The following is a 19,192-nucleotide window of genomic DNA, read 5'->3' as shown; positions in this document are numbered from 1 at the left end:
ACCAAGGCAGGCACACAGAACAGGCCACAGGGGCTCAGACCCACAGGCCCAAGACATCCCAGTACTCAAAGCACCAAGGAACCTCCCAACCAGCAGCCCACAGCTCCACCACCATGTCCCAGCATGTGGGACAACATCCTGGCCACGCCAGCCCTGCTCTGCACCTCTGCTGCGAAGCCCCTCGGCAGAAGTCACGCTCTGCTCTGCACTTTCTGCCCTTCTGTCCCCATCAACGCAACCCCAAAACCATGAGCCAGCCATCAGACTGGGACGTTCAGGGCACTTCACTCCTCCGTGACACACACTAAAATGCAGAAGGACCCCCGGACACCCACAGGTCACATCTGAAATATACCCATTTCAGGACTGGTAAACCACTCCCCAAACACTTGAAATCTCTGCCTTTACAATCTGCATTTATGACAAGGGGGAAAGTCACCCAGATCCCCGAGCTTCTTCCTGGTGAACTTTGGAAGCAGTCAGGGAGGTAGCTCCATGGAAAGGAAGGAGGAAACCATCTAGCAGCTGGATGAGTCTCAACAGGATGTGGAAGCCCCCAGGCAAGCCGCCCACGGCCCCGGGCATAGCACTCCGCACCCTGTTCCAGCAGCAGCGGCCACAAGAGCCACCCTCTCAGTGCTGGCCGTCAGCCTCCCGCCCAGACTGCCAGGACAGGCCCAGTGGACTGGCTCAGAAGGACAGAGGCCCAAGCTGGTGGCCGTGGCCTGGTCTGGGACCAGGAGTGAGTGGAGGGCAGGCCGCACCTCGCAGCCCACTGCCAGCCCTCACCTGCCTCGCATCCCTCCAGCTCTACCCTGGCCTCCCCAGGGACCCAGACAGTTCAGACCCCAACAATAAAGCTTACAGGACACACCACTGTTAGATACCGCTAACTTTAAAAAACTAAATGTCAGAGTTCATAACAATAACCTGGCCATGGTGGTCTCAGCTCTGAAGTGCCTCATACAAACCAGGACAGAGTACCCAGCCAAGGATGGGGCCTCACTGAGGGTCCGGTTTCTCCTCCAAGCAGAGCAGGGCTGGGGGGAAGGGGTACGGGGTGCTCAGGGCTGGCCCAGCCCAGGTCATGGTGCCAGCGCACCACGGTCACACACCACCTCCCTCTGTCCTCGGAGCACAAGGCCATCCACACGGCCACTGCCGCTGCACACAAAGAACCGGAGCCTCTAGGAAACAGCCGACAACACGACCAGCACAAAGTTATGAAAACCACTCAGGTCTCAATCGACTTTCAAAGTGATAGCAATTATACACTTCAAAACACAAATAAATGTCTTGGTATAAGAATAACTGCCGACACAAATCTTGCCGAAATTTTCTAAAACCATGAAGACGGTCTCAACTTCTGAAGCACCAGAACCACTGACGGCTCTGAACCCTGCCCCCCCAAGCTCCGCGCTGAGCCCAGGTGGCAAGAGCGGAGACCCCGCCACACAGGGCGGCGCGGCGGGCAGACACAGCCAGGTTAGCAGGCACGAATGCGTGCTGGGCACCGCTGAATTCAAAGTACCCACCCTCCGTTCTCTTCCAGGGGCTCCTACCATCAGACATACTACCACGTGGGCATGAAAAAGGACAAATCTGAGCCAGTTCTAGTGAGGCAGATGAACCTGTTAAAGTGAAGGAATTCAGAAAAAAAAATCTCCTATATTAATGCACTTATGTGGAATCTAGAAAAATGGTACTGAAGAACCTATTTGCAGGGAAGGGATGAAGACAGACATACAGACAACAGACCAGTGGACACAGTGGGGGAAGGCGAGTGCAGGATAGAATGGGGAAAGTAGCATCAACATACATATCTACATATACAAGAAGGGAATGGCAACCCACTCCAGCATTCTTGCCTGGAGAATCCCATGGACAGAGGAGCCTGGCGGGCTACAGTCCATAGGGCCACAAAGAGTTGGACGTGACCGAAGCAATTTAGTAGGCATGCATGCTACATATACATGTGGAGATATATACACACACACATATATCAACATATATACTGATACATACAAAACAGATAGCTGGTGAGAACACAGGGATCCCAGTCTAGCACTCTGTGATGACCTAGACAGGTTGAATGCAGAGAGGGGAGGGAGGTGATATATGTATTAATTATGGCTAATTTGCATTGCTGTATGGCAGAAGCTTCTGATAGCTCAGTTGGCAAAGAATCCGCCTGCAATGCAGGAGACCCCAGTTCGATTCCTGGGTCAGGAATATCCGCTGGAGAAGGGATAGGCTACCCACTCCAGTATTCTTGGGCTTTGCTTGTGGCTCAGCTGGTAAAGAATCCGCCTGCATACCAAGAGACCTGGGTTCGATCCCTGAGTTGGGAAGAGCCCTTGGATTCGGGAAAGGCTACCCGCTCCAGTATTCTGGCCTGGAGAATTCCAGGACTGTATAGCTCATGGGGTTGCCAAGAGTCAGACATGACTGAGCAACTTTCCCTTTAAGCAGAAACCAACACAATACTGAAAAGCAATTTTCCTCCAGTTAAAAAATAAGTTACAAAAAAGAATTATTACCATGTGGGGAAAAAAGCTTTTGTTTTAAAAATCAGTCCTCAAAAACAGCATGCTGATTATGTGGAACACCCACTGAAGTACTGAGAGGCAGTGGAGCGATTTCAAACAGTTCAACAACACAAGCGTGTGTGGTTGTGTATTTTAATATACACACACAGGTGCACACCAACACATACAACACGCATACATAAAGTCAGGAATTCAAGGACTTCACAAGAGTCCACAGAAACCAAAAGGATAACAATGGAATTTTATAAACTTTATGACAACAAGACAACTCAAAGGAAAGCGACAAACTATGAGATTCCAAATTAGCAGAAATGACTTAAGAAACAGAAAATCTGAATGGACCTGGATCATGTAACAAAACAAACAAAAAAATTAATTAGTACTGCAGAATCTTTCCAGAAAGAAAACCCCAGGCCCACATGGCTTCATAACAAATTCTAGCAAACGTGTCATGTGTAACACGTGTGGAGAATCCTCAGCACATTAGAGGGTAGAGAACGAGGAGTCCCCTTTGAAAACTTCATTTTTATTCTATACTTGGTGATGAGATCAGCAGTTTAGGGGCTGTGTGTCTGTCCCGTAAGCTTTACTGTTGGGGTGTGAGCTGTCTGGGTCCCGTGCGAGGGCCTGGCCTGGCTTCCAGGGGAGGCCATGGTAGAGCTGGAGGGATGCGAGGCAGGTGAGGGACAGCAATGGGCTGTGCGGTGCCGCCTGCCCTCTCCTTACTCCTGGCCCCAAACCAGCTCCATGGCTGCCACAGGCAGACTCTGTACACACGAAGGGAAGGGTCATAGGAGTTATGGATTCTCCTGTTAATGGACTCAGAAGGGCAAAAGGCGTGAACAGGAACAAGAATCACAGAGGGCCAGGGCTTTGGTTTTGTTGGTTGGTTTGCTTTTCCACAGGAAACGGGGCCGTCTTCACTGGCTTTCCCTCCTGAAAACACACAGTCCAACCCAGCGTGCGCAGAGGACGGTGACCCTCAGCAAAGGGAAGAAGTGGCCCACAGAAACAGTCTGGTCTTTAGATGGTCAGGAAAAACCATCAGCCAAGCCACTAAATGGGGAGGGTATCCCACTTTTCGTGGATGCATAAGACACGAGCCAACTGAAGACCCCTGAGGCAATCACCCCACATAGAGACAAGGCCACAGAGCACGCACATCTGAGGCGGGATGACTGTTCCTGCTCTTCTAGAAACCAGCACAGCACAAGATGCAAACAGACGCGTTTCTCAGTAATCGCTCTCAACCACCACACCTTCCAGTCACCACCCACCCAAGCCGGCTCTTCTGCCCGCTGTGCAACCAGCTTCCCTCCCCGGGGCATGTTCTCTAGCCGTAAATCACAGGCTGTCAGCTGCTGGAAGCAAGTCTGCCCGGCTGCCGAGCAGGAGATGCTGGTCTGAGGCCCCTGAAGGCACCACCGAGTCAAGGCCAAGAAAAGCAGCTCCACCCCAGGCTCCGGGAGAAAGGGGCCCACACCACACAGCTCAGGGGTGCCACGAGTACCCGAGAACTGTCCTGCGAGCTGAGGAGCACTGCGGGACACCTGGCTGTACCACGGCCCATTCCCCGTCCCTCAGGGAGACGTGACATTGCCAGCAGACGGCACAGGGCCAGGAAGGGCAGCCTCCCCTGTTCTGTGCTCCTGAGTCCCGTCTCCGGGCCGAGAAGGGCACCGGGCCCCAGTACCACTGTTCCTGATGTGCGCACACAAAGGGGACAACATGTGATCGGAAAGGACCATTGGCACCAACACTTCAGTTCCAGGCTGGATGCCACTCAGAGCTTAACCCATGGTCCTTGTGGGAGCCACAGAGCCCAAGCAGGGCCAAACCTTCCATGGAAGGCAACAAAGGCTAATTGCTGAGCACCCTTCACGTAAACCCAAAGGCACGGTACAGAGGGATTCTCTCAACTCACACTCCAGGCCCCCTCCCACCAGGTCAGAGAAGAAACCTCACCACCACCTCTCTTCCACCACCCTCCACTCGCCCATCCACACACACACACACACACACACACACACACACACACACACACACCCCTGAAAGCTTGCAAAAATAAAAGTGGGGGGAACATGAAAGATGCCATCATCTCCCTAAGAAATCAAAGTAAGCTGAAACTGGATGAGGGAGCACTAACAAATACAGAGGAGAACTGACCTGAAGGCCATGCCCAGCAGGCTACGCTGAGGAACAGGCCTGAGGGAGGGGAGCGGGCAAGCCAGCCCGCCCAGAGGCACCTCCAGCCTCAAGCAGCAGGGAGACTTCTGCTCCCCTGAGAGTTTGCCTGCTCTACGTCCTCAGGGCTATATACATTAAAGGGAAAAGAAAAAAACTTCCTCAACTATGGAAAAATTCTAATTGCTGAAGTTGAGTTTTCAATGGTTGGGATAAACAGCTGACTATTATCGGCTAAAACCCAGAATGAAAAACTACAATTCTGATAAAACACATTTATTAATACATCAAGTAAACTTAAAAGGATTTTAAGTACATAAATATGTAAATAATAGTTAACAGTTATAAAGAAATGTTTAAACAATCAAAACAATCACATCTAGCTTTATCTTCCCACTGTGAGTTCAATCTTTCCCTAACCTAACAGTGAAATCCCAACCATAAACACATACCTTCACAGGCAGGCAGATGGAGCCCCAGCCCAGCCCCTGACCGCACATTCCAGGGTCCCACCTGGAAGAGGAGGCTGCACAAGAGCTCAGAGGACACCGGACAACCATGCCCTCCTGTCTTCAGACGTCAATCTGCTTGTGATGATGCATTCTACCACCTTATTAGCCGCCGAGCTTTCTCAACCGCTCCGAACAGAACATGGAGAGGTCAGGATCCTAACAGCAAGCTGCATTTAGATGTTCCCATTTAAATGACCCCTCCCCAAACCCGAGCACTTGGGCCGCCTCTGGCCTCACCACCAAGAGGGGCCATTTTTCCAGGCAGGAGGCAGACGACTGGGAAGCCACTCAGGTGGCTCTCACCCGGCCCAGCCACCCCGACAAAGCCTGGTCAGACACCACAAACCATGGGCAGCTGCACAAAGGCACAGGCACAGGCAGGCTTTCCACCACCCCTAATACATGAATTTCAAACACCATGAAGCTAAAAAAGCTCAAAGCTCTGCTCTTAAGAGGATCAGAATCAATCTAAAGAGCAGTAAAGATGCTGCTGCACCTCGACCTCCATACTGGGAAGATAAACCCCAAGGATGGGAAAGACCAGAGGAACAGTCTTGGAGGCAGAACCAGACCAGCGGACTTCCGATCCCTCCCAAACGGGCCTCACTAGGACCACTGACTTTACTGCTGAAGATTCTTCAGATGAAAACAGACTCTCAATTGACTGATGAGTATCAAAAATACTGACTGCGCAAACTATTTGCCTAACACATGGCATACAAAGGATACAAAACACACGATTCCTATCCCAGAAACTGAGAAACGATCAACACAGAGCTTGCACAGCCCCCAGACCAGAGGTCAGAGGAGGGGGCTGGGCTCCCCAGAGAACAGTCCCAAGCAGAGCTGGCTAGGATGCAGGAAGGGGCAGAGGCCGAGCTCTGGAGCCGAGCCCGGCAGGAAGACAGGACTATGTGCAGAAGTGAGACAAGAGGAGGGAGACACAAGGAGAAAGGGGAGAAGAGCCTCGCCTGGGACCAGATGGGCAGAGCTGAGCCTACTGAACCGAAGGGCTTTGACGGGGCAGGCCACATGGGAGCAGAAATGAGCACGGGATACAGAACACCCAGAGGCAGCGCACCTGCCCAAGGGACCCTCAAGACGGGGTGGGCCACTGACTGGAGGGCAGACAGCAGCGGGCAGACACCCGCGCTCAAGGCGAGGACCTGGGTGGAGGATGGGGGGAGACGGGGGGTCGAAGGGGGCAGCAGCCAGCGTGGCCCAGTGAGCACTGGACCAGTAAAGGAGGGCTGGGCCGGGGAGACACTTCATGTCACGTCCCTGCTGTGGGGCTCGGCACTGGACTTGGCCTGGGAGGGCACAGACAGCACCGGCCGGCACCCTCCTCTGCTGCGGGGCCACACTCAGAACTCAGGTGGGAGGAGGGCAAAGCCACAGCACAACAGACACTGCCTTGAGCTGTGGAGCCTGAAGCACCAGAGGTGAGCAGAGCCAGAGCTCTGGGAGCGAGGACAGAAACCAGGGACGAAGGTCAGGGAGACTCAGGCACACACAGAGCGCGCTGGAGGGCAGGGAAGGGTGGCCAGGCAGCCGGGTGGGTGGGGGCTTCGAGGTGGGGCACCACCACCTGAGAGGAGGGACAATGGCTAGATAGTCTGCGTCTGTCTCCCACAGGGCACAGCGCTCTGTGTCTGTCTCTCATCCAAGGGTCGGGGTGGGGGGCGCGGCGATGGCCGAGTCCCTTCCCCTGCAAGCGTGGGCCCAAGCTGGGCCGCCGGCGAGGGCGCACCTGTCCTGCCGGACACGTCACCCCATCACACAGCAGGTGTACAAACCAGGCCACCGGGGAACGGAGGCCAGCCTCACACCGTGCGTGTTCTAACAAGACCCGTGCACTAGGCCGCCCGCCGAGCACAGAACAATGAGTCACGTGAGACGAAAGCGGACTCGGAGTTGGCTGCTCCACATCTCAGACACACGAGGAAACTGAAGGTGCCTTATTTCTGCTGAATCTGACAACAGCACACGAACCTTTCATAAATGTGCACACCCTGAAAATGGCCACATTCAAAGGGTTCTTACCCCATGTTCCTCCACCCAGAACCTTGCTCCAGGCAAGTGCTGTGACTAAAAAACCCAAGCAGGTTTGTCTGTCCTCTGGCCAAACACCTTAAATGAAACCACTGGGTGCTGTTTCCAAAGAACCCTGAACGGACAGGCATCACGTCCGCATGAGAAAGGTTCTGGGTGAGCCAGCGCCTTCTCTTCACTTCCCTGGTTTCTCGTGTTGTCTGTGACTGTTTCACCCTTTAACAAGGTGTACTTATGACAGCGATAGAACGGACAGAAGCAGCCTCACTATGAAGGGGGGACACACCCCAGACGTTGGCAAAGAGGACAGCGCGCCCCTGTCCAGTGCCAGGGTGGGGGTCACGGAGCGGCAGGGCGGGGCGCACAGAGAGCCACCCGTCGGTCTGTGGACCTCCAACCTGCAGGGCCCGGGCGAGGACGGCACAGCTGCCGGTGTGAGCAGAGCGCAGCAAGTCCAAATGGCCACCAGCCTCCATTTTTAATACTGTGTTTCCTTTCCTTGAATTTCCTAGATTTCCACTAATCCTAATGCTTAAGGAGGGCCTAAATCAAAGGCTGTTTCAAAGAGCTAGAATTAAGGGGCCTTCCAATGACATGAAGCCGCCAGACACGTTTCCCTCCCACAAGAGTTAAAAAAAAAAATCACCGCTGCAAGAGAAATATGCTTCAAGGGAAATAAAACTCAAGGCCCAGTTTCGACGGTACTTGTTATGAGTCCACCTGTTTCGCCTAACCCACACTAATGAGCAGGTGGATAGAGTGAAGCCAAGTGCATCAGAGGAGGCAGATGGAATCCTGAGGCGCAGCACACCTGCAGGATTCGTCATGCACAGCGGACGCCGAGCCTCCCCGTTCAGGTCTGACGAGCTCATGGCGAAACCGCTCCTGCCCGGAGAGCTCAGCACCAACACTGCTTCCTCCTGTCCGGGCGGGCGGCGGCAGCAGCAGCGGCAATTAGACCAGATTTCTCCTTCAAAAGAAAGGAAAGGAAAGAAGGCACATGACTCCAAAGAGACCCTAGGGCTTTTTTTTTTTTTCTCCAGAGGAACCACCGGGCTTCTGAGGCTGCAGAAGAGATGGGCCGGCCCCCAGGAGCACAGCAGGGTCACCTCCCCTGGCAGGACTCTCGAAGCAGGCCAATACCCTAGCCGAGGTCACATCTCCCCAGAGAGCACCAGGGCGTGGCTGCCAAAGCACCTCAGCCTGCAGGGCTTCCTCCTCTGGGCCAACACGGGGGCAGGGACGTGGGGTTCAACTTTGCTAAGGCTTTGAGAAAATCACTTTACTCTTCAGGAGGAAGACACAACAGGCCTTCACTCTTCCTGAGTGTAAAACGGGGAGGCCTCCCGGTATAAAGCCCTTCCCCCACTCGAGGCCAGTGAGGGCCGGCAGGAGGGCGGCAGCGGGCTCGCCAACACCTGTGCCCCACGCGGGAAGGAGCAGCAGAACTTGGGAACAACCCAGAAACAAGCAGTGAGAGGATCAAAACTGTTCAAAAAAAAAAGAAAGGACCTCTGGGCCCAGCCACAGCAGAAACTGGGAAGTGACCCCACAACCCTCTCAAGCCAAGAGGCCCCAGCATCCCGAGGACTTGAGTTGGAGGAGGCCACAGGACCGCTCGCTGGTGGCCTGAGCACAAAAGCCACCGCCACCAATTCTGGGCGAGGGCCACAGAGGCCCTGCCAGCTGCAGGCCCCCGGGGTGGTCACCGCTGGCTTCAGCCCCCCAGTGGAGGCGCCCACAGCCCAGGTGCCCTGACCTGAGTGCAGCAATGGCCTCAGGAGGGGTGGCTTCCAGGCCAGGGGGCGCTGCCAGGAGACCCCAGGAGCCTGTCAAGGACGCAGATTCCAGACTGGGCAGAAGAGGTCTAAAGCAGGACAAAAGTGAGTGAGTCAGGAAGCGGCACCCATGTCCGGACGGGCCTACCCTGCAGGCCCAAGTGGACTGGCAGGCTCGGCGGCGTTCGTCAGACCCTTGTTTCTCTATGACCTAAGACTTCTCAGTGTGACTCACGCCAAAAAACTAAGAATCCACTTACACTCAAACCTTCAAATAAACCATCTCAGCCCTATTCACCCCATTCTTCACCAGGACTCGACGCCCTGCACACGCCCACCCAGGAACCCTGCAGCAAGAGCATGGTGACCAGGACCACTCCCTCCCCTCTACTCCATGCTCAGCACCGTTCTTGGCCAGCCTCCCCCAGCACCGAGCCCCAACAAAGCAATAAAGTCCTCCTCAAGCACCTCCCCACACACGCGGCTGGAATGAGAGTTGCCTGCAGCCACAGGCTGATACCCATGTTTTGTCAATATGACAGGTGGGTATGGCATAAAAAATTTCTAGAAGACCTCAGAAACACAGGAAGTGTATTTAAATTGTTACACTTAAAAAAAAAAATCTACTGCTACTATTGTAGCAAGGAAGTTGAAAATATATACTCAAACAAAATCTGACACACACATTTTCAGATTAGCGTTATTCAGAGTATCTCAGAATTCTGAGTAACTACAAGGGAGTATTAAGAAGGAAGGAAGCACGGACAGGCTGCGACACGGAAGTCCTGTGGGAACACGACGCCAAAGAAGCCAGATTCAAAAGGCCACACCGTACACGACTCCGCTTGTATGAAATGTCCTCGATAAGCAAATCCAGAGAGACGGAAAGTAGATCACTAGCTGCCAGGAACTGGGGGTGCCCGGGGGCGACGGATGAGGAGGTGCTGCTCATGTGTGTGGGGTTTCCTTTTGGGGTGATCAGAGTATTCTGGAACTAGACAATGGTGACAGGTGTTACCTTATACATGTACAAAATAACCACTAAACTTTAAAGGGTGTATTATGCAAATTGTATCTCAACTTATTAAAATCCACTGTAATAACAATCACATTTATCTACAGAATAAAAGGCCACAGGGAGAAACAGACATCACCTCAACAGACCACAGGAACTCAGGACAGGTTTTGTTTTTCAAGGTTTTTGGGTTTTTTTTTTTTTTTTTTAATGTCTTAGATAGTCTCATCATTTAAATGACAGTCCTCCCTGAAGATACTGTGAATGAAAAGACACAGATGAGAGAACATTCTAGGAGCGGAGGAGGCAGGGCCGAGTGCTGTCCTCTGCTTCTCCCACCTCCTGTCCCTCCGCCCCGGGCCATCACGCCATCAGCCCCGCTTTCCCCGGGCCCTCTCGCCTCCTACACCCCGTCAGAACCTGCCACCGCCAAAGAGAGAAGATGGGATGACACCCAAGAAGATGACATCACACTGAGTCACGGCCCAAATGCCCCCATTTAAACACAGCCCCAAAAACCCTGCTCTCCTCTAAGCGGGCCCTGGGCCCGCCAGCTTCAGAGACAAGGACAAAGTCGCCCACTGCAAGGACCACAGGGCCCAGGGAAGGGAGCCATGACCCCAGAGCTTCAGGTGCAGCAGCCTCCCCTCCCCCGAAGAATTTAAACTAACCTTTCCTCCCCGTCTACACTAGAAAAAGTACCACCAGACAAGCAAAGAAGGCAGCCAGGAAAGGGTGTGGGTCCGGTCTGCACTTGGTGCAAACACCCAGAGCATCTGAACAAGAACAAATTCCAGATCACCTGCCTTGTTTCCTTTACGCTGGTTCTAACCATTTTCCTCTGTAACATGTCTAAGCAGCAGGAAGCCCAAGGAGGACACTCCCCTGCCCGCCCACTGGTTCTGGCTCTGCTCTGTAGGCACCAGTGCCCCCTGGCGGCGACGCACAGCATCACCAGTCCATCCTCTTCACCTGGGCAGAAAGTCGATCACCAACGTCACAGGGCCCAGTGCAAAGCAGCAGAGGAGAGAAACCGAGGTGATCATCTTGTCGGGATTCAACGTCTCCTGTGTTCCAGCCACTTCACAATGAAACCAAGGTATTAAATAGGGCTTGTCCCTGCCGTTCCCACAACCCCACAGACTGACTGCTGAAGCCCCACTGGGGCAGTGTTCATTTTACCAGGGCCTGCAGCGTCCCGTCCATGGCGATGACCCCCTCGATGGTCTGGAAGGAGGAGCGGGCCAAAGTGCACAGGCTCCAGTCCAGGAAACTCGCCATCTTCTTCTGCTTGACGTCAGGCCGCGTGACAAACCTGCCGGAAGGGAACAGACAGGTAGTGACAGCTCAAACCTGGCCCCGGCTGACAAGAGCCCACCCTTTCCTGGCCTACCACCGCTCTCCAATGAAGACCCTGGCCCTCGGGTGGCGATTCCCACCATCTCCTCTCAGGAGTCTCACACAGTCCCTCCCCTCCCAGGTCCCGCCTCCTGAGCCCCCGCTCATCCCGAGGCCCCATGAACCACAGGCCCACCTTCACCCGAGCCCAGCAACGCCCACTCCTTGACCCGACTCGGGATCCCTTCCCCGTGGGACTCCACGCTGCCACCTGCGATCCCCGCTCCGCACCTCCCTCAGGACGCGTTCCCCGTCCTCTCTGCCTGCTGCACAGCCCCACGTGGAGCGCGGGCTGTGTCCATGGCCCCACTGTTCCCATCGCAGGTGCGTGCTCAGCGCTGCCCTCCCCATGTGCTGGCTCTTGCCCACCCTCTTGCATGCTGGTCTGGGCCGGCAGCCACCCTCGGGCTCCCACACTGAAGCCTGGGCCCCCTTCGCTCCTCTCCAACCAGCGCACACGCCCGTCCCCCAGCTCCAGGACTGAGGCTGAGCCCCCGTCCTCCAGGGGAACCTGCAGTCTGGAGGCAGAAACACAGGAAGCAGGCAAACAAGGAAAGAGCTGAGGGGAGGACAGGAGGCCCAGGGACAGCATCAGGGAGGTGACCTGTGAGGACTGCTTGCTCTGCCAGGGGCTGAGTGCCTGGGCACCAATACGACAGAAACATGCAAGGTCACACTCGCCCCAGGAGCAGCATTTGGCAAGCCCAGCACCATCATTTGCACCCTGCAGGAGCCTCTCATCCTGACCAGAAGCCCCCCAGCCGCCCCCCATAAGCCCCTCTTCTCTCAGCCACCACCGCCCTGAATTCTATTGCAGCCACGTGGAAGGTCTTTGGGTCATAAAAAAACAAAGCTGCCATTACTGTCTTCTGCCACCCCCAACAGGGAGCACACCCAGAGACATGGTCACGAAGGAGTTACCAAACTTTAGGATGCTGGTTACAAAGGAAAACTCACATGCCACACCCTCAAGACATCTTGTTTCGGTGGGTCTGGGAAGAAGGGCCAAAAATTTCACAAAATCTGCACTTCAAGGGATTACCTAAAATGGATAATTGGTGATATATACCCATCTCAATGTCCTTGCTGCTGCTGCTGCTAAGTCACCTCAGTCGTGTCCGACTCTGTGTGACTCCATAGACGGCAGCGCACCAGGCTGCCCCGTCCCTGGGATTCTCCAGGCAAGAACACTGGAGTGGGTTGCCATTTCCTTCTCCGATACATGAAAGTGAAAAGTGAAAGTGAAGTCACTCAGTCGTGTCCGACTCTTAGCGGCCCCATGGACTGCAGCCTACCAGGCTCCTCCGTCCATGGGATTTTCCAGGCAAGAGTACTGGAGTGGGGTGCCATTGCCTTCTCTGCTCAATGTCCTTGGCCCTGTTTAAAGCCCTTGATGAGGGGGAGGGTGCAGATAGGATGAGGGCCACACATAGTGATCTGATCCTCAGCCTGACCTCTGATCAGCCCACAGGCTGAAGACAACAGCCAGCCGCCAAGCACCACACTACAGGCGCAGAATCCGCAGTGGGGCAGCCCTCGGGACAGGCAAGGGTACAGGCAGGCACAGAGTGGCCCACAGGGCCGACAGGCAGCCCGGCTGGAACTCAAAGCCCTACTGAGAGACACAAGTCACAGCGCCAGCCACTCGGGGTCACACTCCCTGCTTCCTCCCCCCGCTGGCCTGCAGAGTCGGCAGGAGCCCGATGTTGTGTGTGCATCCTGCAGCAGCTGACTTCCGTTCCCAGGCGAAATCATACAAGGCGAGTTGCCAAATCACAGTAGAACACCCAGGGCTCCTTTGAAAGACTTAAGCAAGATTTTTTTTTTTCTTACTAAAAATGTAACAGCAGCAGAGGTCCTAAAGTACAGATAAGCAAAAATGGAAAACATCTACACCACAGATGTAACGCCCAGAAAAAGATCCTTCTGCACACACTGAAAGATCTCTGAATCCTATGCTTCCTTACTTTTTAGGAAAACTTACATCACAAATTACGTCCACTGTCAATGTGGAGCCTAGAAAACACATGCGGGTGTTCAGAGACCCCCCCTTTTCCTTCTCTCAGAAAGGTAAGCGCCAGAGAGTGAGCAGCAAAACCTTATAACAGGACCAGACCTACCAGGGGGACAAAGTGCAAAACCCTGGTGGGACGGACACACCGCTCATCGGTGCTGTTACCACACGGCACCTGGCCTGAGAGTGAAACAGCACAGGTGAAGTGACGAACCCTATTTTGTGTATTTTAAATTAATTGTGTATTTTTGTGTATTTTTAAATTAATAAAGGAAAAGTGAAATGTTTGTAAAATGGTGACTTTAGTTACAAGAGGGGGAAACATCTGTTATATAACCTATGACAAAAGAAATTCCAAATGGATTACTAATTCTATATGAAACAATAAAAAGGTAGAAAAATATCAGTCAGTCCAGTCGCTCAGTCATGTCCGACTCTTTGTGACCCCAAGGACTGCAGCACACCAGGCTTCCCTGTCCATCACCAACTCCCTGAGCTTGCTCAAACTCATGTCCATCCAGTCAGTGATGCCATCCAACCATCTCATCCTGTCGTCGCCTTCTCCTGCCTTCAACCTTTCCCAGCATCAGGGTCTTTTCAAATGAGTCAGTTCTTCGCATCAGGTGGCCAAAATATTGGAACTTCACTATCAGTCCTTCCAATGAATATTCAGGACTGATCTCCTTTACAATTGACCGGTTGGATCTCCTTGCAGTCCAAGGGACTCGAAAGAGTCTTCTCCAATAGCACAGTTCAAAAGCATCAATTCTTTGGCACTCAGCTTCCTTTATGGTCCAACTCTCACATCCATACATGATTACTGGAAGGAAAAACCATAGCTTTGACTAGACGGACCTTTGTCGGTAAAGTAATGTCTCTACTTTTAACATGCTGTCTAGGTTAGTCATAGCTTTTCTTCCAAGAAGCAAGCGTCTTTTAATTTCATGGCTGCAGTCTGCAGTGATTTTGGAGCCCAAGAAAATAAAGTCTCAACTTTCCGGTTGAAAAAAAAAAAAGAAAAGAAAATAAAGTCTCTCACTGTTTCCCCATCAGATGCCATGATCTTAGTTCTCTGAATGCTGAGTTTAAAGCCAGCTTTTTCACTCTCCTCTTTCACTTTCATCAAGAGGCTCTTTAGTTCCTCTTCGCTTTCTGCCATAAGGGTGGTGTCATATGCATATTGATTATTGCAGGTTATTGATATTTCTCCTGGCAATCTTGATTTCAGCTTGAGCTTCATCCAGCCTGGCATTGTTCATGATGTACTCTGTATATAAGTTAAATAAGGAGCTTGACAATATACAGCCTTGACATACTCCTTTCTCAATCTGGAACCAGTCTGTTGCTCCATGTCCGGTTCTGTCGCTTCTTGACCCGCACACAGGTTTCTCAGGAGGCAGGTAAGATGATCTGGTATTCCCGTCTCTTCTAAGAATTTTCTACAGTTTGTTGTGATCCACACAGCCAAAGGCTTTAGCGTAGTCAATGAAACAGAAGTAGATGTTTTTCTGGAATACTCTTGATTTTTCTATGATCTAACAGATGTTGGTAATTTGATCTCCAGTTCCTCTGCCTTTTCTAAGTCCAGCTTGAACATCCGAAAGTTCTCGGTTCACATACTGTTGAAGCCTGGCTTGGAGAATTTTGAGCATTACTTTGCTAGCATGTGAGATGAGTGCAATTGTGCAGTAATTTGAGCATTCTTCTTTGGCACTGCCTTTGGGACTGGAATGAAAACTGCCCTTTTCCAGTCCTGTGGCCACTGCTGAGTTTTCCAAATTTGCTGGCATGTTGAGTGCAGCACTTTCACAGCATCATCTTTTAGGATTTGAAATAGCTCAGCCAGGATTCCATCACCTCTGCTACCTTTGTTCGTAGTGATGCTTCCTAAGGTCCACCTGACTTCGCATTCCAGGATATCTGGCTCTAGGTGAGTGATCACACCGTTGTGGTTATCTGGTCATAAAGATCATTTTGGTATAGTTCTGTGTATTCTTGTCACCTCTTCTTAGTATCTTTTGTTTCTGTTAGGTCCATACCATTTCTGTACTTTATTGTGTCCATCTTTGCAATGAAATGCTCCCTTGGTATCTCTAATTTTCTTAAAGAGATCTCTAGTCTTTCCCATTCTATTGTTTTTCTCTATTTCTTGGCACTGATCACTGAAGAAGGCTTTCTTATCTCTCCTTGCTATTCTTTGGAACTCTGCATTCAGATGGACATTATCTTTCCTTTTCTCCTTTGCCTTTCACTTTGGAATGCAGAGTTCCAAAGAATAGCAAGGGGAAATAAGAAAAATATGATTCTTTGTAAAATCTCTTATGACAGTAAACATTTAAGCATAAAAGTAAAAAATAAATAAAGGAAAATAGCTACCATGTTGACATTAGAATTAAAAACTTCAGTCCAAAGAAGTAAAAGGCTACCATCCAGGCTTCCCAGGGGGCTCAGTGGTCAAGAATCTGCCTGCCAATGCAGGAGTGGGTTCAATCCTTGGCACAGCCAAGACCCCACATGCCATGGAGCAACTAAGCCTGTGCACCACAACTACTGAGCCTGTGCTCCAGAGCCCGGGAGCCGCAACTGCTGAGCCCAGGTGCTGCAGCTCCTGAAGCCGGAGCGCCCTAGAGCCTGTGCTCCACAAGCTCTAGGGTGGAGCCACCACCACAAGAAGCCTGCACACGGCAACTAGAGAGTAGTCCCCGCTCACAACAGCTTGAGAAAGCCCGCGCAGCAACACAGACCCAGCACAACCTTAAATAAACAATTAGAAAAAAAAGGTTACCAATCACCTGGAGAAAATAACACACCCTCCTTGAGCTAACATCCTTCAGAGAGAAAGTGCACACTAGCAGAGAAAAAGCACCAAGAAACCCACAGATATTAGAAATCAGATTAAAACACAGGACATAAGATGTCTGAAATAAGATTAATGTGTTGAAACTCACCAGCGATCAGTGAAATACAATCTAAACATTAGTAATAAATAAAACAATGCACAATCCAACTGGGGGAACAGGGTTGTGCTGAAGCCTGCCTGTGGTGGCAGAGATTTTGAAAACTTGCTCCCAAGAGTCACTGGTGTACAGATTCAACAATGTCCTTGTGTCCTGTGACTCAGAAGGCCACCCCTAGGGGACTATCCTAAAAAAAATAATCCCAAATATCAAAATAGGTTTACACCGAAAGCTAGTCGTTACATCACTACTGATAAGAGGAAAACCTGAGGAAGCTGGTTAGAGTTAAAAACAGTGGAATATAAAGGTGCCATTTAATCAGTGGTAATGTGAAATTAAGTGAAAAAAACAAATGTTAATTCAAAGAGATTGTGCTACGCAAATTCCATACAGTGACAGCACAGAAAAACAAAAAAAATACAACACATTATTGTGTATTATTATTATAAATAGGTGGGGTTTTCCCAACTTTCTATGTTCCAACTTTTCCACATGGAGCATACACTGATTTCATAGTTAGATAAAAGCATCTGCTTTTTAAAACTAATATAATCAGGAAGAATAAAGACATATTTTTCCATTGATGCGTTTCTGTACAATCAGGAAGAATAAAGGCCTATTTTTCCATTGACAAGTTTCTGTAAAGTAACACTCATATCCAAATGTCTTGGCATCAAAGTAACAAAGTTACAGAACTTGCATGTTCTGGTTAATGAAGGGAAACAGATGCAGCTGCAGATGAACTGCACATGGTAAGGGGAAGCCTTCAAAGCTGACAGGGCAGACAGGCAGCTCCCTCACGAAACACCAGAGAACAGATGCCAGTGGGTCAAAGGCCACAAGTGACCACTCTGCATACCCAGGGTCTCACTGTTAACAGCTCACCAAAAAAGGCGAGTCAGAACCCACCTGTGAGGCAGGTTACCTAGAGCAGCTCTAGACCTGAGGTCATCTGCCCTTTCTACGGCTAAAGGAAATTGGGTGACCTACAGCCTAGCTAAATCAGCCGGAGCTCTTTTAACGCGCTAAATAAAAACCTGGCCTCAACCTCTCGAACGCCAGCTTGTCTGACCACTAGATGGCGCAGGAGCAGCCAGTCAGCAGCGCGCAGCCCACCAGGGGTCTCTGGCTACCACCTTTCTGGAGGACACCTGCCACCGAGGGAAGAAGGGTTTAGGGTCTCAGCCCCCTCACCCCACCGTGCAGTACTCCACCAGGTCAAGCTCAGCAGAACGCTACCAAATCAGTACTGCTGATAATAAAGACATTATGCTTCATTTAACAAATTTAGCAAACATTTGGGAAAAAGGAGACTTTCAACTTGATCAACCTTTCCAGTAGCTGCATTTAAAACGCCTAGAATGTTCATTCCTCTTCTAGGAATTCATCCCTAAGAATCAATCAGAAATCAAACAATCTCACAGAAAACGAGGTCAGACTTATGACTACCAGAGAAAGGGGTCAGGGAGGGAAATGGAGAACAGCAGTCAAAAAGGTAAAAATTTCCAGCTATAAGGTGAGTAAGTACTAGAGATGTAACATGAAACATGATAAATATAATTAACACTGATATATGTCATATATGAAAGTTGCTGAGAGTAAACCCTGGGGGGGGCGGGGCGATAACAGGCATAGAGAAAAAAACGAGTTATTATGAGATTATATGAAATTATGTGTGTGAAACTTCTGAAAACTGGGAAACACTACAGAATATGACAAATCTTTCATTCAATTAAAAAAAAAGAGTAAATCCAAAGTCATCACAAGGAAAGAGTCATCACAGGAAAAAAAATTTTTTTCTGTATCTTTTATTTTGTATCTATATGAGATGACACCTGTTCACTAAGCCTACTCCGATAATCATTTTATGATCAGCTTCAGCAATACGTGAACCGTGAACTTCCAGATATTCAAGCTGGTTTTAGAAAAGGCAGAGGAATCAGAGATCAAATTGCCAACATCCGCTGGATCATCAGAAAAGCAAGAGAGTTCCAGAAAAACATCTATTTCTGCTTTATCGACTATGCCAAAGCCTCTGACTGTGTGGATCACAATAAACTGTGGAAAATTCTGAAAGAGATGGGAATACCAGACCACCTGACCTGCCTCTTGAGAAACCTATACACAGGTCAGGAAGCAACAGTTAGAACTGGACATGGACAAGACTGGTTCCAAATAGGAAAAGGAGTACATCAAGGCTGCATATTGTCACCCTGCTTATTTAACTTATATGCAGAGTACATCAAGAGAAACGCTGGGCTGGAAAAAGCACAAGCTGGAATTAAGACTGCCGGGAGAAATATCGATAACCTCAGACATGCAGATGACACCACCCTCATGGCAGAAAGTGAAGAGGAACTAAAAAGCCTCTTGATGAGAGGAGAGTGAAGAAGTTGGCTTAAAGCTCAACATTCAGAAAACGAAGATCATGGCATCCGGTCCCACCACTTCATGGGAAATAGATGGGGAAACAGTGGAGACAGTGTCAGACTTTATTTTTCTGCAATCCAAAATCACTGCAGATGGTGACTGCAGCCATGAAATTAAAAGACGCTTACTCCTTGGAAGGAAATTATGACCAACCTAGATAGCATATTGAAAAGCAGAGACATTACTTTGCCAACAAAGGTCCGTCTAGTCAAGGCTATGGTTTTTCCAGTGGTCATGTATGGATGTGAGAGTTGGACTGTGAAGAAAGCTGAGTGCAGAATTGATGCTTTTGAACTGTGGTGT

General features: G+C 50.6%; 1 protein-coding gene across 4 annotated transcripts in view; it reads right to left on the bottom strand.

Annotated features, from left to right (window-relative positions):
- TBCD (tubulin folding cofactor D) overlaps positions 1-19,192 on the bottom strand; it is a 145,999-nt gene that overhangs the window by 110,452 nt on the left and 16,355 nt on the right. For all 4 annotated transcript variants that reach the window (XM_044938748.1, XM_044938747.1, XM_025279793.2 and 1 more), the window contains exon 7: positions 11,273-11,405. In XM_044938748.1, the coding sequence (XP_044794683.1) occupies positions 11,273-11,405 (133 nt within the window). The remainder of the gene's footprint in view (positions 1-11,272; positions 11,406-19,192) is intronic.

This window comes from Bubalus bubalis, chromosome 3 (assembly GCF_019923935.1).
Source record: "Bubalus bubalis isolate 160015118507 breed Murrah chromosome 3, NDDB_SH_1, whole genome shotgun sequence".
Taxonomy (NCBI): Eukaryota; Metazoa; Chordata; class Mammalia; order Artiodactyla; family Bovidae; genus Bubalus; species Bubalus bubalis.
This window is presented reverse-complemented; position numbering and strand designations above follow the sequence as displayed.